The 23,442-nt window shown below is 46.5% G+C and overlaps 2 protein-coding genes across 5 annotated transcripts in view; one reads left to right on the forward strand and one right to left on the reverse strand.

Annotated features, from left to right (window-relative positions):
- ITPK1 (inositol-tetrakisphosphate 1-kinase) overlaps positions 1-7,380 on the forward strand; it is a 141,841-nt gene extending 134,461 nt beyond the window's left edge. For all 3 annotated transcript variants that reach the window (XM_050334955.1, XM_050334957.1, XM_050334956.1), the window contains one exon: positions 767-7,380. In XM_050334955.1, the coding sequence (XP_050190912.1) occupies positions 767-1,089 (323 nt within the window). In that variant the 3' untranslated portion in view covers positions 1,090-7,380. The remainder of the gene's footprint in view (positions 1-766) is intronic.
- Positions 7,381-8,772: 1,392 nt separating this feature from the next.
- On the reverse strand, positions 8,773-22,383 carry CHGA (chromogranin A). Of its 2 annotated transcripts, none has more exons than XM_050334953.1 (8): positions 22,174-22,383; positions 21,676-21,722; positions 17,844-17,937; positions 17,347-17,415; positions 15,114-15,212; positions 13,005-13,508; positions 12,066-12,550; positions 8,773-9,326 (listed from the first exon to the last, which is right to left on the reverse strand). In XM_050334953.1, the coding sequence occupies exons 1-8, from the start codon at positions 22,217-22,219 to the stop codon at positions 9,243-9,245; spliced, it is 1,428 nt and encodes a 475-aa protein (XP_050190910.1). In that variant the 5' UTR covers positions 22,220-22,383; the 3' UTR covers positions 8,773-9,242. The 2 variants fall into 2 exon arrangements, with proteins under 2 accessions (XP_050190910.1, XP_050190911.1); XM_050334954.1 differs by having other exon boundaries at positions 12,072-12,550; positions 22,174-22,382.
- Between the last annotated feature and the right edge of the window lie 1,059 nt (positions 22,384-23,442).

A 23,442-nucleotide genomic window follows, 5' to 3' on the forward strand; every position in this document is an offset into this window, starting at 1 on the left:
TACTTGAGCAACTGTTTTAACCAGGAAACTTGTTATTAAACTGCATTGTAAATTGTCACTTAAGAAAACATGCAGAAAAGTGGTTTCAGTTCCAAAATAAAAGATTGATGTTTCTACCAAATACTGTATCATTGATACATGTTTTCCATGCCTAAAGTGTTTCTTCAGACATAGCAGGAAACATATTTTAAGTGTCAAGTCAGGTTAGATTAGATGGGCATTACATTGCTTCTTACACAGTGGGAAGCTGCCTTTTCTGTAGAATATAAAGCGAGCCCTGCTGTCCTCTGAGGTTTTCCTAACTGAGGGTATTGCTGGGCAAATTCTAGAGAGAGTCCAGACCCTCAAGGGAGTTCTACATTAGAGCTACTTGCCATAGTAAACCTGGTAACCGGATGGAAAAGATTGTCATACTCCGGAGTTTGTAACTTATGGAAAAACCTGGACTTGGCAACAAATGGTAGAATATACCTAAAATTGTATATACACATATATACTTGGGAGGAAAAAGAAATAGCAAATCTGAAAGGCAACAGCTTTTCTCATTGGAAAAAAAATTATTCTTATTGCAAGAGTCTCTATTCCTCTTTATGCTAATCTGCTTGTGCTGTCACTTAAATTGATGTCATGGAAAAGAACCTTTTTATTATCAGTTGGGGGACAAGGACAGCCCAAGAAATAAACTGTTAAAAGAAGTCTTTCAAAGAACCTATGAAAATTACTTAATTGCCTTCTTTTCTTTCCTTTTTTTTTTTTCTCTTTTCAGGTTACGAGGGTGTTTCTGAATTTTTCACAGATCTCCTGAACCACATAGCTGCTGTCCTGCAGGGTCAGGTACCTGAGGTGACCCAGCTAAACCGCAGCAAGCTCCTGGCAGAGCAGAGCGGTGGGATCATGGACGAGCGGATATGCTGTGCTAGCACAGGCTGTCTCAGCGTCATGGGAAAAGACTCCTCCTGGATTGTGGAAAGCGAGACCAACAGCTCAGTAAAACTGCAACACCAGAGACTAGGCTGCAACTCAGCAGTGTCCCCCAGCTTCCAGCAGCACTGCGTCGCTACGTTGGCAACAAAAGCTTCTTCTCAATAACTTGCCAATACCATGGACTGAGAAAAAGCCACAGGGATACAAATTGTGGTCCCAGAGCCAGATTAGGCTGTAACAATACAATTGAGAAAAAAAAAAAAAAGGAAAACAAAAAAACCAAACACAAAACACAACACAAAAAAGCAAAAATTAAAAAACCCTTCCATTTGATGTAACCTAATGTGCTGATAAAATGGACTGAAAGGGGAAGAGCGAGAAAGTGATTGAGATCCATTTCATCAGATTCCAGTTGCAAATCTGTAGAGAGTTTACACATACATGTGTTTTAACACTAGTCCTTTCATTGTGGGAGGGTTGCTCTTTCATTTCTGTTGTTCTTTGTAATCACTGGTGACCAGCATTTTAAAATCGGACCTCATGGTATCAAGAAGATAATAATTTTGCAATGCAGTGTCTGAATGTAACAGTGCTAGAGATTTTTGCCTAAAATATTCCCTGTTCCTTTTTTTCCAGGTAGGCTATTGCAAAAGAAGGCTAAGACAACTTCAGTATCACTAAACCAAATCTCTTGAAACATTGACCAGTCAAGATGTTGACAGGTAGCTTGCTGTGAAGCCTCTGCACTTTGAGTAGGACAGAGCAGCCTGCTTGTTCAGGGGCAGAGCCGAGGTGACCACCCCTGTTCCAGCCTTCCCCCAGGCCTCACTGCTTCAGTCAAAAGCAGCTTCTAACCACATTTGCCAACAGTGACATGGTTTCATCCAGAGAGTGCCAGTATTTAGGCTGAGTGATTTGAGTAGATTAAATAACATCCTTTTTATCATCTGTTAGTACTGAAATCCTGGAGAGTTAATGGAAGCAGCTGATCTCTTAGTGGAGAATTTAATTTTCCCTCCGTTGCACTTGTGAGGACTCTGGGAGAGCTCCGCAAAAAGACTGGCAGAGCTGTACATTTTCCTTGGAGCAGTACACCTGGTCTGCATATCCTGAGAGGTAACTCAGTTGCTGCCTTCCACAGGTCCGTGCTGTTGTGCAATTTTTTTTCTGCAAATTAAATATAAACAGAATTGTGTACCTTCATATGAGGTAGAAGTACAGGACAGCTCTAGCTTGGAGACCACATTATTTTGTTGCAAGCTGCCAGGTGAGGCCATATGGTAATTTACAACAGTGCTTTATACTATCTGTAAACTATAGCGTGGCCAATTTGTTACCTCTTGAGATATGCAGTGAACCGGTGGTGTTCACCCTCTGTTGCATCTTCTAGCATGGCAGCATCTTCTGCTGTTGAGAATTCCTGCAACTTTTGCTAATTCTGAACACTAAATTGGAAATATCCAAGTGCTAAGAATGGAGACACTATTTTGGAAGAAGGAGTGGCCTTCTATTCCCCTTATAAGCCCTAACATACAATTTAGAGGGGTGGTGTTAAGAAAAGTTCCTTAGTTAAGCTCCTAGCTTGCATATACAGGAATTTCTGTCTTTCTATAGCAGGTGTTCATAAAGCATCCGCCACTGCAGCATCTAATACCAGTTTGGTTAGTATCATCTGTTAGGTAGCTACTCAAAAGGATCTAGAGCTTAAAGCCCAGGTAGATCATGGAGAGAGGATTAAACTGTAAAAAAGTGTCACCACCCTACCTGATGGTACCAGTCCTGAATGAGAAAAGTGTTTTGAAGAGTGTTGCGTAGCAATTCTTTTGTGTAATGCTTTTACCTTGGGAGAAATTGGTCTTCTTCCAAAATGCCATTCTTTGGGATTTCCTTAGCCAAGATTGATTTTTTTCAGGATGATTTATACAATAGAAGATGATTCCACCTCTAGAGGGATTACTAACTTTAAAATATTTCTATGGGAACTGAAAGGACCTTATGAGTGTGGTATCAATCAGATTCCAGGGTGCACATAAATGCAGCCAACTTCCTCAAGTATTGCAGATCAGTTCTGAGCTGGGCACGCTTCACAACCCTTGTATGCTTTGAGGCTGCTGGATCCCACGTTGTCTGCAGCTCGCAGGTCTCGGATGGTTGTGGTGTGAGTGAGTCAGATGTACATAGGGGTTTATAAAAGTATTCATGACAGACCAAACCTTTCGTAAAGCCATGACTGAAATAAAATTGACATCTACACTTCGGGGTTTGTTTTTGTTTGTTTAAAATAAAAAGTGTTTTTATGTTACATGTGTAACAAAAGATACCCTCAGGAAGGAACTTGCCAGTGCATATTTTTGTATGGTACTTTCTTGTAACCAGCTGGTGGAGTGTTTGTAGACTTGCCTATTGCTCCCTTTATTACAATGGCTTGGGCTTTTTTTGGTTTTTTGGTTTTTGTTTCTTTATTGGGTGGTGGGGATGGAGCAATGATGTTAAAACTGCTTTACTAACTCAAGACCTTTCAAACTAAGTATGTTTACATGAACTGAGTGTTGGATCCAATGGAAATGTCTGTATGCTGTTTCCTAGTTAGAACATCAGATAAGAATTTTATTTTCCTGGCTGCCTTCTGAATTTTGGTTGGCCTATTTTGCACTGCTTTGTTTCTCCAAAATAAACTACTGAAATATAATTGTGCATTTTAAACTTGTTTACAAATGATTGTTAGAAGTTTATTTTGTAATTCTCTTAATGCTTGCAGAAATACTATATTTAAATATTACTCCAGACCTTGGCAGTAACTAGAAAACAAGTTTAGGTCATTGGTGTGATCAGTGACATTTTTCCCATAGTCTGTAATTTATTTTTTATTTATCGAATGTATCGGTATCACTTTAATTTACCAGGTGCAGATATGCAGGTACCTGTTGTGATGTGGCATTACAGTAGTTTTCACAGAAATTACCATGCAATTGCTATACTACAATATTTCCTTGCAGAAATTAATGTTATGGCTCGTATATTAGAATATTACTAAATCACAGGGGCAAATCGGGAGACCAACTTTTAAAAGCCAAAACTGTAAATTACCAAGTATCCAGACATAGTTACATTATTACAAAATATTCAAGCATGAGTATGTTATTAAGCCTGCGCTGAAGTGCTTTTCTGAATTGCTGCCTCATTTGGTAATTTCAGAATAGTTTTGATTTAAGATAAGCTTCACAGTAAGTTAGTTAATACTCTGTACTCTTGTCTTTCTTTGTAAAAGTAGAGGAGTGTAGTAACATTAGACCATACCAGGATGCCCTTGCTCTTAAAATTGCAGACAATCTGGGGAGATTTTCCATAATTTCTGTTTGAATTCTGTTATTGTGGGTTAGAAGAAGTTTTTTCTGTGTTTTCAGAGGCATCACTATTATTGCTGTGTTGATGGGAGCAATTGTACTAAAATTACATGGTCACCAGTTAGCTTTTTAAGGATTTACTTCTGTTCGGCTTCACTTTTAGAAATCCACAAGAACACCATTAGCTTGACTGGAATTTCTCCATGTTTTGTGTCAGCATAGTGGAGGAGATGGGACTCTGGTTTCCACTGTAATTACATAATCAGCTTCAACAGGTGAAGATTTTTCCCTGTTGAAGAGAACTTGAGTGGTGTTACTGCTACCTGCGATGTAAAGTCATCACCACCCTCCTGCCTCTCTAGCTGGCTGGGCCACATTGTGCTTGAGTTTGTAGCCTATGCCAGAATATCCTGGTCATTATGTGAAAATGTGAAAACCAGCTGCAGAAATGCAGCCAAACCAGGAGCATCGGTGCTGGCACTTGTGGTTTGTGTAATGCAGAACTGCCACTGGGCCAAAGATGTTTTGCCTTTGGTTGACCACGGGTCTGGCTGTGCAACCTTTGTGCTGAGGAGCTGATCAACTGGGCTGGGGAGCAGAGAGGATATATTTATTAGTACTATTCAGACTGTTGTAATGATAAAGCTGTTTAAAGATCTCCATCCTCAGTGTGGGAATGTTTGTGCAGAGGAGGTCTGTAGCAGAGTATGCAGATGGAAATCTACCAGTTCAATTTGTTTTCATTGTAGATGATTACAAATTAAGGACCCGACTCTGAGGCTTTCAGGAGGTTATGAGGATGGTTCAAGATAAAGCCTCGAGTTCCTCAGATTAAACATGAGCAGTATCCAGCCAGGGAACAACCAGGTGAAGCAGTGGTTGGATAACAGAGGCAGAATACAGTCCAAAGGCAACAGAAGAAATGGGGCCAGAGGAGTTTGAATTGGCTGGCAAAAAAAAGGCAAAACAAAGGAAAAATTCTTCTGTTGTTTCCATCCAATTAAAAAAATCAAGACTTCTCAGTTCTTAGGCTAACACTGGTTTCATAAAGTCTTTGCGTGGCAGCAGTGACAAGCGAGTCAGGCTTTTCTACACTAGCTTGCAGCCTTGCCTTCTACAGCTGTGCAGAAAATCTTGGGTTTTGGTTTTTTAGTGAATAGAGTCTATTTTGAGTTCATAGCAGTCTCCCCAAGTGCACTCTTGCAGGAATTCACTTGCATTACCCTGCTAAGTTTTTTTTTTCTCTCTCCTTTTTAGTAAGAGATGTATTGATTTCTGTATTCAGTATAAAATTACTTTATGGTGTGTGTTTTGTAATTAGGAGTATGTGAAAATGCTTTGTGTAGATTAAAATATTTCCTTTAATATAATCTCCTCTTGCTTTCATAGATAAATGGACATGCTGTTGCAGATCACATTACTGTTTTTATTTGTAATATTGCTTTAATAACTATTTCAGAGGAATGTAACCTCCAGAAAAGTACTTTCCACATCTTCACTACCTTCCCTTTCTCTGTTCATTATGTGTAGATCCAGGCCATTAACACCTGAGCTTTTGACTGGGTGGGTTTCAGATCCTCCATGGATTCTGTCACATTTACATGGCCACAAAAATTACTAAAGATGGTTGAAGTTTTTGAGGACCCAGGTATAAATAGAGATGTTAGAGCGATTCCTCAGCAACACAAGCACAGTAACGTTTGCAGCAAGCAAAGGAAATCATTTTCACTCTGTGTGTGCTGTTGGCTGTGGGGCTCTGGTCCACCCTGCTGTTGGGGTAGTTTTCCTGTGGAAGTAAAAAAATCCATTGTGAGAAAACATCCTGTATCTGTGGTGCAGAAGGAAGGCAAGGAGGGTAGGGCTTGGGAGTAAAATCCTGGCCAGTGGACACCGTAATGCCAGTGGTCCAGAATTTCACTCTGTGGTTTTTAATAGCAATCTGGGGAGATGTTTTCTTTCCGTGATTCTTATCCTGAATCCACTGGGGCGGATGCTAGAAGATGCCTGTGGCCCACATGAGCTCATTAGCAGGTGACCTTGCCCAGCATGTCATAAGTTTGCAGAGGGCTGTCAATGTCTTGGGAAGTTTTTCTTGATGGTCGGGAAATCTTCTGAAACTCCAGAAATAACTGAAACAGCAAATGGAGTTTATAAAAATCAGGTCTTCCTCTTCCAGCCTTTTTTAAGAAACCCACATTTTATTTCCTTCTTTGTTCTTTACACAGTAGTTTTTAGATATAAATTATTTTAACTACTTTTTGTGTGAAAAGTCATATATACATATATAAAGTTATTAAAAGGTTGAGTATATGTTGAGTATAAAATAGTGACTTCTTTGTTTCAGATGTTAGCAGTCCTTAAAATGGGTTGTCTATCCTCTTGTAAAGTCAGTGCTGTAAAAAAAATATTAAAAAATTAAAGATGTATTAGATGTATCTTTTATTATTTATTTCTGATTCAGTATTTGATACAGCTTGTGTATACCCTTGTGATAACCACATACTAAAAACACTGTCGTTCTTAAAATGGAGTAACAATGATTCCTTGGGATCCCAACAATTTTGAGAAAATTGGCCCTCTGGGTGTGAATAGTGTTGGATATTGTCCTTCAGTCTCCAGCATTGCTCCCCACCTAAGCATGGCTGAATCTCGGGGACCATTTTGTGTGTGTGCTAGGTTGCGCAAGTTCACTGGTATCTGTGTTCAAATCCAGCTATACAGTGTTAAGAAGTGTGTCTTGTGATTCGCTTCAGCCTGGTTCACTATGATTTCTGAAACATAATTCCCATTTTGTACTTAAATTTGTATAGAATTATATAAACCCATAAAAGATCATGGCTTACTGTAAAACCCAAAGTACTTGCTATTTGGCGTCTTCAATTGCATGACTGATCAGATCTGACAATGAAGATGGTGCTTTCATCTAACAGCATTGATTTCAATGGTAGTATAATCATTTTCTTTTTGTTTGCCAAGCACCTGTTTTTGGACAATGTTTTGGTTTCAACAGTAAAGCAATATGCAGTAGGTATTGTGGCATTATCTCTGTAATTGTTTTGAAGAGAGAATTGTCCCTTTCCAACACATAACGAAAATAAATGCCTTACAACAAGTTCTACTTTGCTTCATCTTTCTGAGTGCATAGGGCAGCGAGATGAACAGCTTTTTGGGAGAAACTTGTTTTCATGAGAATTGGATGTTCACATCCTTCCTGAGTGCAGTTGTTTGCAGTTGTTTTGGACCTCTTTGTACCAGAAAGATTTTATTTGATTTCCCTTCTAACAATTAGAGGGAAGTCAGCTATTTTTATCTTGCTATATAACACACCTAAACATCACTGGGATTTAAGCTACTCTTATACATAAGAATTTATTCATAGCATAGGCTTCTGAGGTGATTGTTCTTTCATCATCTGGGATAGGGAATTCTTGATTTCTCAAAAGGTAGCAGGAATTTTTAATCAGAACCCTGTTTTGGCTGGTGCAGGAGAGAGAGGTATCTCACTGAGCAGCAGTAAATTTTGCTAAGCAACAGCCACTCTCACAGGGGTGCTCATTAGATGCTGCCTGGGGCTCGGTGCAGCAGCCCCAAGGCAGGGCTGGCTGTGGCAAACAGAGGTACAGCTGGGCAGAGCAGCAGCTACCAGCTGGTGGGGCATCCTCCCAGGCCCCGCGCTTAGGCCTTGAATACCATCCTTCCCTTGGAAGAAAGTCCTTGGGTCTCAGCTGTTCTGTAGGCTGCAGGTGATGAGAGAGAACTGAGCTTCAAACTGGAGCATCTGGAATACAGCCCTCGCAGTGGGTGGGCCTTTTCCTCTGCTGCCAATACACAAAGAACATCTGAAATATTACGGTTGGTGCTCAGAGACTTTTGGGGCCAGCTTCCCCAGCCCAGGCACCACCCAGTCCTCCAGCTGCCATGTAGCCTGAAACCCAAAGGATGGGGACAGTTCTGCCTGTAAGCATGGTGCCAGCCAGCCGCCACGACTCCTGTGAGCCGGCACACGGGAGGGACATCCTCTCAGGCTGGGCCTTCACCTCTGGGGAATCACAGACCAGTACTTTTCCTCATGACTAGCCTATTTGTTACTTCTTTTTTTCCTAAACTAGTTGTGTGTTGTCCAAATAGCTTGAGTTGGTCAAGCATTGACACGGTGTTTAAACTTTTAATTGTTTTCTCTCTGGTCAACCTTGTGTTCACCGATGACCCTTGGTTGTGACCCCTGAAGCTCCCAGGTCTCACTGAAGCTCCCAGGACAGCCAGTGCCAGGGCTGAGCTGTGCAGCGCCAGCGGGCCCTGGATGGGCAGGGAGAGCTCTGCAGTGCTTGGGGACTGCAGGGAAGTGTCCTCGATGCTGGGCCCCAGCGGGCAGCAGAGCAAGAGCCTGGGGAAGGAGGGAAACACCATCACCAGGTGTCTGCGGTGAGGGGAGCCCTTCATTCCCCTCCTCTCCGCAGGATCCCTGCAGCGTGCTGTGCTGACAACCGAGACTGAAGCTGCCAAAACAAAGGAAGGAACCCACTGCAGTTTTATTTTTCCTTAGATAAATTTTTTATATAGAATATATTACAGTCAGAGTTCTCAGCACTTAATCAAAAGATAACAAGTTATTGCAGTTTTTTACCCAGTGAAACTACCGGTGAAGGGAGAACTTTCTAGAAAGCTGTCTTGACTTTTTTTTTTTAAAAAAAAGAGGGAAAAAAACCCCACCCAGACAGAAAATACACACGTAGGTTGCGCTTCACACCCACCAGCGCCCGGCCGGGCGGGTGGGGATCCGTGTGGAGGGGAGCGTGAGGTGAAGCAGCGGCGATGGGCACAACACTATGGCGAGGGAGGCAGGCCTGGGCGCTAGCGAGGGCGGTGCTTCTGCTCGGCTTAATTGCTTTTAACTCAGGAAATGGAAATGCGGTGGGGAGGCGGGAGGGGAGGGTGGTGCCGGTGCTCTCGCCTGCACAGGGAGGGCTGGAGCCCTCAGCCTCGCCTCAGCTCGTGCAGCTTGTGGGCAACGCGCTCCAGCTCGGCCTCGATGGCAGCCAGGCTCTCCAGCTCCTGGTCCTGCAACAAAAGCCCAGGACACGTGTCAGCACCCACGGGTGGGCAGCCCTCGCCCCACAGAGCTACAGAAAGCCTTGCCGGGGCCACGAGCACAGCCTCATCCTGCCCCATTCCTTCAGCCTGCTCCTGCATTTGCTCCTCTGGACAGACATCTGTGCACAACCCTGATTACTCATGTCCTAATGTTTAATCGCTGCAGCAGGTAATGGGGATGAGACACGCAGCTCCCGTCCTTCCTCAGCCTTCTTTCTGCCAGGCAGGGCAGCTCCCAGCAGGTCTGTACCTCCAGAACAGGTTGGAGGGAGCTGGGGCCAGGGCAGGCTCTGCTGAACTGCAGCAGGCACCTGCACTGAGTCAGTGGAGTCAAACCAGGATGGACACTGGTGCCTGCCACCAGTGCAAGTGCAGCTTGTGCCCTGCTCATGCAGAGGACAGCGGTGTCCCCTCTCCCCATGTTGCCCTGGGTGTTTGTGTGTACCTCCGCTATCATAGATGCTTTTCTGTTTGGGAAAAGTAGTGACTGAGGAGGCCATCAGTTTAAAGGCTCGAGCTGCCCATCACTTGGTGATCTTTCTACAGCGGCTCTTGTGTATCTGTGCTGTCACCTGAAGCTCTTTTATTTAGTGCAGGTACTCAAATTCCTAACTGCATGGCTTTACCTGAACTTGGGTCATACCCAGCTGGCCCCGTCTTGCTGCCAGCTCCAGCCCTGCCTGTCCCTCACAGCTGCTGTCAGCTGGGGCTCTCTGCATTCTCCCAGTGCAGCAGCAAGCTCTGTGGGAGCAAACTTGGCACTGTAGATGCTAAAAGTGCCTATTCCCATCAGCAGAACTGAGGTGACAGCCCCTCTCCTATGCAGAGGGAACAAAGCCTTGCAGCTGCCTGCAGCAGCTGCCAAGTACAGGCTGCCACTGAGCCACTGCCCAGCACTGCATGTGGCTGGTGTGAAAAAAATTAAGGAAGAATGTAAAAATAAGTAATTTTTTTCTCTTCCCTGAGCTATTTTCCTGAACAGGGAAAAAGTCACCGTGTCCCTCCACAGGGCCCTCGTCTCAGCCCCTGGGAAGTCTTTGGTTGCAGCAGGGTGTCAGCAGCTCAGGGTGCCACAAGCACGCTGGGAGCCCAACTGAGCCCAAGCCGCTGTTCCAGTGAGTTTTGTTTGAAGCACATCAGGGAGCTGCTGTCTGAGGCTTGCCTTTCTGGAGGAGAGTTTTGGCTACAGCTGGAACCCCCAGAAAGTGAGAAAAATAGCGCTGTGCTGAGATCCTCTGCAGCACCCAAAGAGAGCCTGGTCAGGCCCAAACCACTGCCTCATGCTGTGCCTGTGTGTTCTGGATCACTTCTGCCTGGCCCCACATGTTGAGCTTTGGAGAGTGCAGAGGACAGCACACTCAGCCCCCATCTGTGCCCACGCTGGCCTCACTAGCCAAGCTACATCACCACATGGCCTGAAAATGAGGAGAGGGGACAGGATGGCAGCTGGTCTGGCAGAGAAAGAGCCTGTAACTTCCCTTCCCTCACTGCTGGGTACCTGGCCTGTCTAGAGCTTCCTCACTGACTCCCAGAGGCCCCGATCTAGTTTAAAACAAACAAACAAACAAACCAACAAAAACAAACAAACCAACAAAAACAAACAAACAAACAAAACACACACATACAAAAACCCCAACAAGAAAGTGTTGTTGCAACTGTAAACATAGCAGTTTTGCAGCTTCAACATCCTCCTTCCCACTCCTTCTCAGTTTGGAGACTGAGTCCACCACCTTGCAGACAAGGTGTACCCCAGAGCCACCGGCACGGGTCCTCCTAAGGGGAGAGACCTGGGATGTGAGCAGATGGTGGTGAGGAGTCAGATGGGGCAGCCCACCCCACTGCATCCCTGCTTCAAGCTGAGACGTTTGGCTTTTCTTTGAACCAACACAACTGGAGATGCTCTTTTAGTAGGGGATGCTGATGGGCAATCTTCGGCCAGTGTTTTGGTGAGTAACTAAGGCAAGATGCTTGTTTTGGAGGGGAGAGAGCTGCAGCAAACTGGCTTCATTCTCCTGCTGCCTCAGCCTCTTCCCAGGCACCTGATCATGGCCTGTCCCAGGGCAAACACCCACAAAGCCCTCTGAGCTATCCCAAATCAACTCCTGTGCCTGGAGCTGGGCCTCAGCACAAAGGCTAGTCCACCAGTCCTGACTGCTGTGGAGGTGCTGATCTACTACCCAGCATCACACAAGGTATCAGTGAAGGAGTTGTCTGACTTTGAAAGCCTGACTTGGATATATTCCAACATCTGTTAACAGTTTTGACTGCAGTGGCCCAGCTTTCTCACCACAGCTGCACCCCTGATTTACCTCTGTAGGAGGTCTGACATTACTCACTCCATTCCTGAGACATGGAAAGCATTTCCATTGACTTGGAAGGGCTTTGAGACACAAGGCCCATCCCCAGGCTCCAGATATAGCTCTGGTCACCATGTCCAGCATAGGCCAGTGCAAAAGTCCTGTCACTGGAGACATGACTCTGTGGGTAGGGAATGGTTTTGCACTAATCACTAAAACAAAGTTAAAAAACAAAGACACAGCTAGGTGCAAATTTCAATAGTACCTGGGGCTGAATGACTAAAAGTTCATGTAGCATCAACTTAATGTCACAGATAACCATTGCTGGCTGTGTTAATGCCAAGGTACCATCTACATCTCCCAGCATAGTTTGGATAACCAGGCAGGATATATTCTTAAGCCTACGTACACCAACCTCTGTTCTTCTGTTAGCACTGCCTTCCTCGTCCTTCTTTTCTTCAGGCATGGGAGCAAGTGGGAAGCCTCCTTCACTGCTGTCCTCCTTTGAATGATGCTTCCATGACCTTTTCACATCTTCCTCTGGAGTACGGAAGGCATACTTGCGGGACCGAAATGACTTTTTCATGGATCTGTCTGGGTCTTCCTCACTATCATTTTCCTCCCTGCGCTTCTTTGATGTCAACTGCTTGGCCAGCTCATCCATTTTGTTCCATCTCTTGGTGTCTTCCCACTCCCTGGAGGATTCCTCCTCCGTCTCGTCACTTTTGGCATCCCTGGTCTGGAAGGTGTCCTCCTCCTCCTGCATCCCCTCATCCTCCAGGTGATGTCTTCCTCCTCTCACTGCCCGGGGCTGCTCTTCCTCCTCCTCCTCCTCTACCTCCTCCTCCTCAGAGCTCCGCCCATCTTTGCCAAATCCCAGCTCATCATCATTATCTGAAAGAGCGTGAAACAAAACAGTGAAAACAACTGTTAACCTGGCTGCAGTCCACCTTTGAACTGAGGGGTCATGCCAGATGTGTTTCCTGACTTAGGCCCATTTTCCTAGGATTCTGGAAATACCTACTGTCCCGTTGCCATGTCAGTAGCAAGGCTTAAAGGCAGCAGTCCAAAACCCTGTAGGAGGTCCAAGATAAAGGAATTGGTTGTCCCTAGGACCTAGAAGAGCTGAGCAGCAGGCAGCAAGGCAGCTGCAGGACCTGTTGCCTGCTGTGCATGGGCCCACGTGTCAGGTGCTTGTGGTGGGATCTGGGTGGCTGCTGGCAAGGGTATTTCTGTAAACCCAGTAAGCACCTGCCTCAGCTTTTTGGCTTTAAAGCCTCTAATGCATCTGTCTCAGTGCTCTCAGCTACCACAGGAAAGTATCAGTGCAGTTGACTGGGATACGTACTGTCATCTCCCTGCACCTCCTCAGCCTCCTCGTCCTCCTCAGCCATATCAAGTGACCTCTCTGCTTCAGTAGGGTCCTCCTCTGCAGCATCATCTCCGTCATCCTCCCGCTCCACACGCTCCCCTGCCACCTCCTTGCTGTGCTTCCGGCCCTTCCTGGATGGCTCCTCTCCCTCACCCTCAAGCTCCAGGCTATCCCTGGAGCCTCTGGGCTCCTCCTCTTCATCCCCTTGCTGCTGCTGCTCATCCTCACTGAAATCTTTGCCAATGTGGTTCTCCAACGGTTTGTCTCTCTGGGCATCCTCTACATCCCTGATGTCATTGCTTTCTGCTTCGTCCCGATCCTCTTTCTCGTCAGGGTCAGTATCCCTTGGCCTGGGCTCCCTCTCCTCCAGGCTATTTTTTCCCTCCTCTCTTGAATCTTCATTTTGCTGGGGTTTCTGTTCTGCCAGCTCAGTCAGGGACCCTGTGGGCTGTTCGTCTTCGGGCTGCTCCCCTGCTGCATCTGCACAAGGACAAACAAGAAGAAACACTTCTGCTGAGAGCTCATTTCACAAGCAGCAAAGCCCAACCATTTCCCAGGGAGCTTCAGCCTCGCTCAGCAATCTGCTTAGCCAGCCCGTGGATCGTTTTGCAAGTCACTTCAGCATATGTTTGTGTTCAGGCAAGGCAGTGCTCTCTCTGGTGCCGGCGCTCCTGGAGAGACTTGCAAGGCTGAAGTTAAACATATGCCAAAGTGTTTTGCCGCGGCACAGGCCTCATCACTGTCTCTTGAGATGCCAGCAACGAACTCGCCCTGCATGAAACCAGATTGCAAGTAAAATGAAATGATTTAGGAGTGTAACACAGCACTTGCTCAGCTCTCCCTGCTCTGAGTGCTGCACTAACACTGCATTCTTATTTCTCCCATCAGACTGAAGAGGTATCCAGCCGTGTTCCCATGGTGCTGGAGCTAGGGGGAGTGGGTCTGCTTCTGCAAAGGAGCTCCTCAGCAGGAGCTTAATGTGAGCTGGGTATTTGCTCTTGCTCAGGTGACACTGGCCTCTTTTAACACAATTAGACATAGAAACCACTTTGCAAAAGAAAAGATGAGTGCTTAAAAGCCAGATAGGTATGGAAAAGCACCTGCAGCCCCAAGGAGGGCTGAGGGGTGTGCTGGGGTGAGGGGATGCTGTGGTCACACAAGGCTGGTGAAGACCGGTGACACCGTGCTGGTGTCACTGGACTGTCAGCAGGGCTGGAAGGCCCAATATGTCACACTTCATCCTCGTCGGTCTCCACACTGCTGGAACAAGAGGTTCAGGTCTGCCCTGACAGGAGGGAGATCCAGTGCCACCATCCTGTCTGTTGGCTTTTGGCCATGCTGGCTGCATCAGCAGCCCCCAGGGGTGTCACTGCTCATTGCTTTGAGCAGCTTTGGAATGAAGTCTCAGCATCACTGTGCTAATGTGGTTCAACCACATGCCCCAGAGCCCTCTTGAGACTCTCTGGGGGCGTGCAGCTGCTAGGAAAGAAGTCACATCGCCCCACAGCAGCTCTGCGTCTTCCTGACAAGGAGGAAGAAAGGGGCCAAATCCTCCTTTCTGCTAAACTGCCTGTCTCTAGTCAGGCCATAGAAACATAGTGACAAGGGAAAATCCCAACTGAATATGATCTTTCCAAGATACAGCACTTTTGTTGGGGTGTGTGCAATGTGTGTACCGAGTTCCAATTTTCTTTCAGAGATTCATTACCCCATATCTTAGATGCCTGTAAACAAGGGTGGCAGGGACAGACCCAGATCACTGTTGATCACTCAGATCACTGAGTCTTTCAGTCCTGGATTGCCCTGGCTGTGACTCATTTAAACATTAGGAGTGAGTGATAGTGTGAGTAGCAGGGTAGAAACAGTAGAAACAGTATCAGTTTGACAATCACCAGTTACTAACGCTCAGAAACTACATGTTGTTTAAGCTTGTAAATAAGAAGAAAGCAAACATCATGTTGCTTTGTGTGTCTCAGTGACAGCATCAAAGAAGATACCTACAAGAGAACCAATCAAGGCTGTTAGAAAGAACATCCTTGTTTACAGCCTGACCTGGATTTCCCGGGGGTGGAGGCTGACACTGACCTCTCTGCTTGTTCTTGTCCTTCTGACTTTCAAGGACTTCAGAAAGTTCATCTTCGAAGCCACTGTTTTTCTTCTGCTGATGAGTTCTCTCATTGGCACCTGTGTCAAGTAATAAAAAGTATGGAAAGGCAACAATCCCTCCTGTGTTTCAGAAAGTAAAGGCAGGGAAATAGTTCTGGGCCCTTTGTATTTTCTGCAGCAGACAAATCTGCCAAAGGGGAGCTGTGAGGAGAACTGAGACTGGAGGATACGTGAATCAACTGCAGTAACAAAACCACAATCAAAAACATCATCTGCAGGAAATAAAATGGTCTCTAAACAAACAGAGAAGCAGGGTTGCCAGGAAAACTAATATTGGTGGAGATCTAGGGAATAAGAGGTGCTGAACTGCAGCACACCAAGGCCAACAAAAGACTGCAGCATTAGAGAATTAAGGGATAAATATTGCCTCCTGCCAGAACCTGCCTATGTACGTCTGCTGAGGTGAGCACTGTGCCCTCCAGCCTGGTTGTGGGGGCCTCTCTCCTCAGAGTGCTGGGAGAAAGAAGCAGCATTCATTGCCACTGCAGGGATAGCCTGGGGCTATCCACTTGACAAACACAACACCCTGGAGAAAGGTGTCTGAAGGCAACACAAGCTGGAGGTCAGAGTGCAGATATCCTGGCAACCAGCACTTCTCAGACAGCCCCATTCCAATGGGGTCTGCAAGCCAAGAAAGGCCTGTCTAACCCAGCTCATGCCCTGCTTCTGTGCCTTAATGTAACAGCAAGAGTGAACACTGCCCAGTGCTCTCTAGCCCAGAACTGAATGGTGTGGATTCTCCAGCCTGAGCAGAACTAGCTGCAGCCACCTCAGGGGAGACCAAGATAAACACCTTTGCTTTTCCCTTGGTCTACAAGACTACCCCTCTGTGATCTGTAGATGAGAGTTCATGTTACCCCTGAGACTAAGTGGTGTGAGGGGCTCAGGGCAAGGAAAGAGTGAAGCAAGATGCACCTCTGTGAAACAAGTTCTTTCTCATGGACTCCATGCCTAGTGGCACAGCCTCTCTTATAACTGAATGCTCCTCCTCAAATCCCTGCTGTGCCTGGGTACCGGCATCCCAGCACACTGAGGAGGCTGAGGTTTCTTTCTTCTGGATCACTGCAGCATCCATGGGCCCATCTGAGGTCACCACCCAATTGACCCCTCCACCATTTTGGTAGTGACAAAAATATGGCTTTGGAGATGCACGAGACTCACTCCCAGTCCTGACTTCCTGAAATTTTTCCTCTCCCTTTTCGCTGTTGCTTCTGTGTCTTCCTTGCTCTGAAAGTATTCTGGTGGCACTGCCTTCCAGCCATCCCTGGCAGACTTGCCACACAGGAGCAGGGCACGGGGATGGCCTGATCATCTCCCTGGTGATGCCCAGTTGTCACCCAGGTTAGCCCAGGGAGAAGAAGGAGGGAAGGTTGGAAGGTACTTTCCCTGTAGCCTGGTGAGAGCCTTGTTGCAACCTCAACTGACCACCTGGACAGAGGCATCTGGACTAGCTTTGAAGAGCCTTGCCTGGGACCTGCATGTCAGCTCTGGGCACCTGAGAACAGCCCTTCTTCCCCTTGCACACCCCTTTGCACAGCTCTGTGCTGCTGCTGCTCCCACACTGACCCGTGGTGAGCAGCCTGCACCTCTCCAAATCAAAGAAACTTGCATTTGAGTTAAGAAAACCATAAAAAAAACCCCATTAGCTCAAGAACATTTTCACTGGGATCTTTTAGGTGCAAGTTCTACTCAATGCTCAGTGTGGATTCCCTTCTGCCATACCTGGGTTTAGTGCTAAATTCCAGCTGCACGAACAGTGAAGATTTTCTTGCCTTTCATTCTAGTTTGGGAGCTGGTGATTATTTGTTGAATTAAATTACAGTATTTCCTTTTAGGGTTCTCTCACTCCAAAATGTCTATGTTCTACATGACCACCAAATTATGTTGATTGTTATTGAAATCATTAGATACATATTGCAGATATATATTGGAGTTATAATCAAAATTTCTGTCTCCGCTCACACAATCTCCACTGCAAGTCCTGTAATCATATTTCCTAGAGCACATTTATGTGATCTCAAACTAATGTAAAATAAATTAAAAAACCACAAACCAAACAAGCAATAAAACTGTGTAAGGGGTTACAAAAGATGAAAACACCCTTACCTATAACTTCCCTGTATATTCCCAAATAACCATGCTGATACTGTACCTTGAGCAGCAATTTCCTGAAGTTCCTTCAATAGGTTTTGGTGGCGAAGGATAGAAATAATTCGTTCATCTGCAATAGGGAAGACAGTAAAGAAAGTAGCCAAAGGAAACCTCCCCCCACCCCAAGGAAAATAAAAAGAACCCCAAATGCCACCTCCCTCTTCATTTGCTCTTCCCTCTCCCTTGGTCTGATTTGCTGTCACATCTCTTAACTGTGTGATTAAGATGACAGGAAGGTCCTATGAAAACCAGGCAGTTTCATGTCATCCAGGACTCCCTGGACACTGTGCCCACATGAGGCCAGGCCTGGGAAAATCAACAGCTCAATCCCTGCTTCTGGGGACAGTGCAGACTGGTGGAGTGACTGTGAGGAAGGTGACTGTGTTGAGGACCCCTTAAGGGGGTCAAGGATCTGGGGCTCTGCTGGTCAGGGCAGGACCAGCCCTTACTTGCCAGATCCATGCTTGCTGATACCCAGCATTAAGTCTGAGGCTGTACCTCCTCGGAGTGTTTCCAGGCATTCCTCGCTGATCGGCAGGGGGTTTGGCTTAGATAAAGTATCAGAGATGACCTCTACAATGCACTTCATCACCTAGAAAGAGACAAAAATACAAACTGGTTTTTTGTCTTTTGTTCCTAAATCTTCTTGTTACCAAGGCTAAAATGCAGCAGGTGCTGTCATGGATCTTTCTGGCTAAGCCAGAACTGAATGTTCAGTTCCTGTTTTACCTGATGCAGGAACAGAGGGTACCTCCTGCAACTCAGAAGTGAACAAGTGACACGTGACAATGGAAAGAGCTTCTTCAACATGACACACAATTCAGCTGAGGATTTCACAGCTTCAGACCATCCCAGGGTCTGGGCACATCAGGAGAGTAAAGTATATATATATATATATATATATATATATCCATATATATATATAGAAAGCTCAAAATCGTCCTCTTTTAAGCCAATATATCTCAACCTGCACTTCATAAAAGGGCTCAGTCATAGCTATTCAGTAGGTGACCTTGAAATCTTGCAAGGTCTTCAAAGCCTGAGAAGGGCACCACAGTTACACTGCAACCAGGCATGGAGGATGAGGGGCAAAGTATTTTCAGACACAGAGCAAAAATACTGCTCTCAAACCCTAGAGAAGGACAAGACACTCTGGAGGAGTGTTTGACCTTGAGCTTTGAATGTTCGTCTGTTACAGACTGGAAGAGCTGTACATGGTAGCAGGTCATCTGAAAGCAAAGGAAATGTGGCCCAGCTTCTCAGACAAGATGAACTCTGGGCCCACCCTTTCCAGCAGCTCTTTTCACCAGTGTAAGGTGAGGAGCATTATTTATCTGGTTTGTCACCTGTACTGAGATGGAAGGCCTAACTCTTCATCCATGCAACTGCAGCACTGCTGACACCACAGGGATCCCAGAGCTCTGTGTGTGGTAGGAGAATGAAAGAGGTGCAGAGGCAACATGGTACCTCTGTCAGGTGTGAAGCCACACAAAAACCCAACACTGGAAGCCCTAATGTGTTATCATGATAGACCCAAACGATCACACAGGAGAGAAGCATTCACTACAGTCTGGTGCTGGTTAGTGGTGTAGGAATCAGTCTGCCTACTTAAAAAGGGTGATTATTTATAAAGCAGCCTAGGAAGGATGCAAGGCTCTCAGCTGCCTGTGGAAAGAAACAGAGGCTAAATGGAAAAAAAAAAAGAACACAGGTAAGGCTTGGGAGCAAAAAATTCACTCACTGAATCTCTTTCTCCTGATGATTTCTGCAGGCAGCCCTGAGAGCCCTGACCTCCCTCACAATGCACCATTCTCAGGAGAGCTGAGCACTGTGGCTGCAGCAGAAATTAAACACAAGTCAGCAGTTCCCAGTCATCTACAATGCTGTTCATTCAAGCAACTGGATATATTCATTGACCAGCTGGAATGGGCAAATTTTCATCCCATATAAGGAGAGAATTCTGTTTTTGCAGATCACAGGCATAAAATGCTGAACTTCTAAACTCCTTTGAGTTTGAGGGGATTGCCTGATGGATTAAAAATGTTACAGGAAAGACCTGAAAGAAATCAACAAGGGGAATTTCCCTGGTATTAAACTCCTATACCACAAGCAATCCAATAATACTGAATTTAGATGACTCTGAGCCACCTCACTCTACCATTAAATTGAAAAAAACCCAGATTCTGATTCTGCCCTCCCATGTTTCCCAACCTCTGAACCCCCTTATTGCAACAGTTTTTGATGCAGCTTCAGAGTTAAGGACTTTCTCAGCATGAGAAATAAGAATCTAGTTCAGTGAAATATTCTATTCAAGCTTTATGAAGGCTTTCAAGCTGATTCAAGGTCTTTGTCTGGGCACAAAACCCACATCAGTCACCACAGAAATACAGTCAGCTCTGTGGAGGAACTTTGTAAGGTAATTAGATGAAGAATGCAGTCATTCCACAGCACTCTCCTTGTCCTTTTGTTAGATCAAGTCTTGCAAAGTGAGGCTCCACAAGGTCATGAAATAATAGCCTGCATCAGGAAACGGACGAGATCCTTTCCAAATGAATGTAATTAATCCAGTGCAGAAACTCAGACTGGATTTTTGCCATAGCTATCATCTAACCATGAGCAGGTAACTAGATCCTTAAGAGCAGCTCACAATGTCCCCACACAGAAATCTCCAAAGGATCTTGTCCTTACAAGGACAGACTTCTCCATGTTTGAGCTTGGCTGTGCTCAGGCCCTTCTGATAAGTATGGCTGTAAGTGGGAAACAAGCACAATGGTGGGCAAACACCAGAGACATTGTAAATGCTTTGGTCGTGCTCAGCTGCCTGTGGAAAGCCCTTGGTGTAAGGGAAGTCTGATGAGCTGCCCAGGAAAGGCCTGCAGGTACTGAGCACCCATTACACAGCCCTGAACCACCCACAAATACTGGTGGCACAGAGCATGGTGTGTAGGAAGAGCTGCAGTGCTTGTTGCTGTATTCATGTGATGATATCCCTGCCCTGATCTGTCCTGTAAGACCAGGACTTCCTTCACTAAAATGCTGTGTCTCAGAGGGTGGTGAAGACAGAAAGCCCTAAGGCTCCTTCCAATTGCAGTGAATTTAAAAGAAAGCTCTCAGATAGAGCATATCTCAGGCTAATATCCAGGGAGGGGGGCAGTCTTGGGAAGGAATCCTTCCTTGGTGGAAGCATTTCCATAGAGTTGCACCAGCTACCACAAAAGTGCCATTTTTGACACATGGAACATATTGGGGGATAGATCTCACAGGGAAAATCATGGCATTAATGGCCTGTGCCACCAGATGCCCAACGAGCATCACACTCTGGCATGGCCAGTTGAAGGGGTAAGTGCCTATCCTGCACGCCCTTCCTCAGCAGCACACAGACCGAGGAAGGCATCCGGTGTCTCACAGCTCATGGCTCAGCCCCAGCAAGGGCTAAGCAGGCTGAAAGTCTTAACAAAGCAACCACCCTCCAGGCCCAGGCACGCCTGACAGAAAACAGGGAGGAATTGGTCGTGGCACATGTCCTATAGGTAACAGGCAATGGAGCCTGTACCCTCCCCTCCTGCTGCTGAGGGAAAAAACAATTTGTGGCTAGAAGATTTCAAACCACAGAAAATTTCAAGAAGTAAGGGGGAAAAGGCTGGAGTTTCCTTTCTGGACATGAATTTCTGTAGAAGTTTTAATTTGGGCAGCCAAGAGATTGGCTCATCTGAAAGACAGGGAAGGAGGAGGTGAGGGGGGTGGTGTCTGTCACAGATAAACAGAGGCAAACCCACCTATCCAAGCATTTAGGCTGCCAAAAGGAGAGCACACGTTTGCAAAGTGCAGCTATAAATGTCAGAGGGCATGACACAGATGTAGGCACGGAAGCCTATAAAAGAGGGCTGGAGAGGTCAGCCAAGTCCCGCGCTGCTTGTAGCCATCCAGACAGGCTGAGCAGCTGCTGAGAATGGATTAGCAAGCCGAGAGTACCAGTTGCCTATTTTTCTGGAACATGCATGTCTAAGGAACATACTACACACGTGCGAACACAGATGTACACACCCCCAAACACACACAGTTCTAGCAATGCCATTTCCTGAATCACATCTCCCCCCACTCTCTCCTGAGTCACCTCCTGTTGGGAGCTTTGAAAAGCTGAAAGTAGGAGGACTGGGGAAAAGTATACCCAGCCTCCATCTCCTCACTAAACATGCTTGTCCAATCCCTCTGGTACCTCCTAAGGGACTTCCTCAGGTGCAGGAGCAGGCCAAAACCAAACAGCTGGGTGGAGGTTAAACATCACATCCTTCCTCTTCATTTGACCCTTCCACTACTGGCCCATCCTTACCTTAGTGTCGCCTTTATTCATGTCATTTGCCACAGGAAGGGAGACGGCTGTAAGGTGGGGAGAGGTGAAAAAAAAAAGTTGTTATTCATTTCAGCTGTGAGATGAGCAAGGAATTACTATCCTGATAAAAATGGGAGTGAAGAAGAAGGCTATCACTCTCTGGTGGAAGTATTCCCTGGGTGCAGCAGTTGAATTTTTGCACTGTGCCCCTTTTAGTTGGGAGGGAAGGGAAGGGAAGGGAAGGGAAGGGAAGGGAAGGGAAGGGAAGGGAAGGGAAGGGAAGGGAAGGGAAGGGAAGGGGAAGGGAAGGGAAGGGAAGGGAAGGGAAGGGAAGGGAAGGGCCCGGCGAGGCCCTCGGCAGTGACCTTGCGGCGGCCGCTGTCCGCGGTGCTGACGGGGCCGCTCCGTCGCTGTCCGCGGTGCCGAGGGCGGGAGGGGGCCGGGGCCGCAGCGCTGCCCGCGGGAGGGGGACACAGAGCCCAACCCAGCCCCACTTACCCGGCACGGCCAGGAACAGGACGGCGAACAGTCCTGGGCGCCTCATGGTGCTGGCGGGATGGAGGGAGGGAGAAAGGGACAGAGGGTGAGTCCGTGCTGTCGTGGGGACTCCAGGCAGAGAGCCAGGGGGAGACAAGCACCGGGCGTGTGTATCTACGCCAGTGCCCTGGCTGAGGATCCCAGATGGGGCACTGCAGCAACCGGCTCATTTATATATCCCAACCCTCGGAAATGGCGTCAGGAGGAAGCCACCTCCTACTCTCCCCTCCCCTCGCACAGAGCCTTCCTTCCCAAGAGCCTTCATCAGTCGCCGGGTGTCGGAGGAGCGGCCACACGCCAGCATCCCTCCGACCTCCCTGGCTGCCCGTGCCAGCAGAAGGTGTCAGACCCCAGTTGCTCCACCTTCTCACACTCAGCCGGCACAGGAAGGTTGAGGTGTGTTTCCAGAATACTGCTTTTCCAGTGCTTCACCCGACAATGGCAATCTACAGCACCTCTGCACATGTGCTCTCTCTCTATGTACCGGCAGTCAAACGTGAGAGTCACTCCGTGTCCCAGCCAGCACTGCTACCTGTAGATGGTTTTGCCCTCTCAGGGTCCCCTTGTCTTTCACTGACCACGGAAGTTTAGAACAGGTGCTGAAATTTGTACATGCCTATTAAGCAGCTCCACAGAGAATGGGGGTGCCTTTAAGACTGATCAAGAGCCAGAGAACAGGTCACCATGAAACAGGTTTGAGAATGGAGATGGTAAGTCCCACCTGTTATGAAATATTTGTTAGTAGGATATCATTTGGGGTAATCAGCAAAGGCTGATGCATCTGTTGCCCAGCTATTGTGACTCTGTCAGCAAATTTCAATAGTTTGCTACCCCTTTGTTCAATGTTTCATAACAATCTGTAGCAACAACCTACACTCCATAATTGAAGGAACCAGGATTACCTGGTTGCCAGTTTCCATTGACAAAGGAGAGAGAGGAAGTAACAAAATGTATCATTCTCATGGTCACAAGCATTTCCATGCTTTTAAAAGACTGGCTCTCTATTCTTTGTACAGAGCATCTGTCAGGTCAGTCAGCTGGATTCTCTTTTGAAAGTGAATCCAATGCTTCTTTAGGACAATATTTCTTTAGGAGTAGCAGCTCAGCTATTCTGTGCTATCCCTCAAGCAATTTCAGAGGTCACAAAAGCCAGGGACTTCAACTAGAAAACAAAATTCAGAAAAATACACTGACCTTCTTCCCCATCCTGCCTCACTCTGTTCACAGAGG

Source organism: Myiozetetes cayanensis, unplaced genomic scaffold (genome assembly GCF_022539395.1).
Source record: "Myiozetetes cayanensis isolate MyiCay16 unplaced genomic scaffold, myiCay2020 scf6-25, whole genome shotgun sequence".
NCBI lineage: Eukaryota > Metazoa > Chordata > Aves > Passeriformes > Tyrannidae > Myiozetetes > Myiozetetes cayanensis.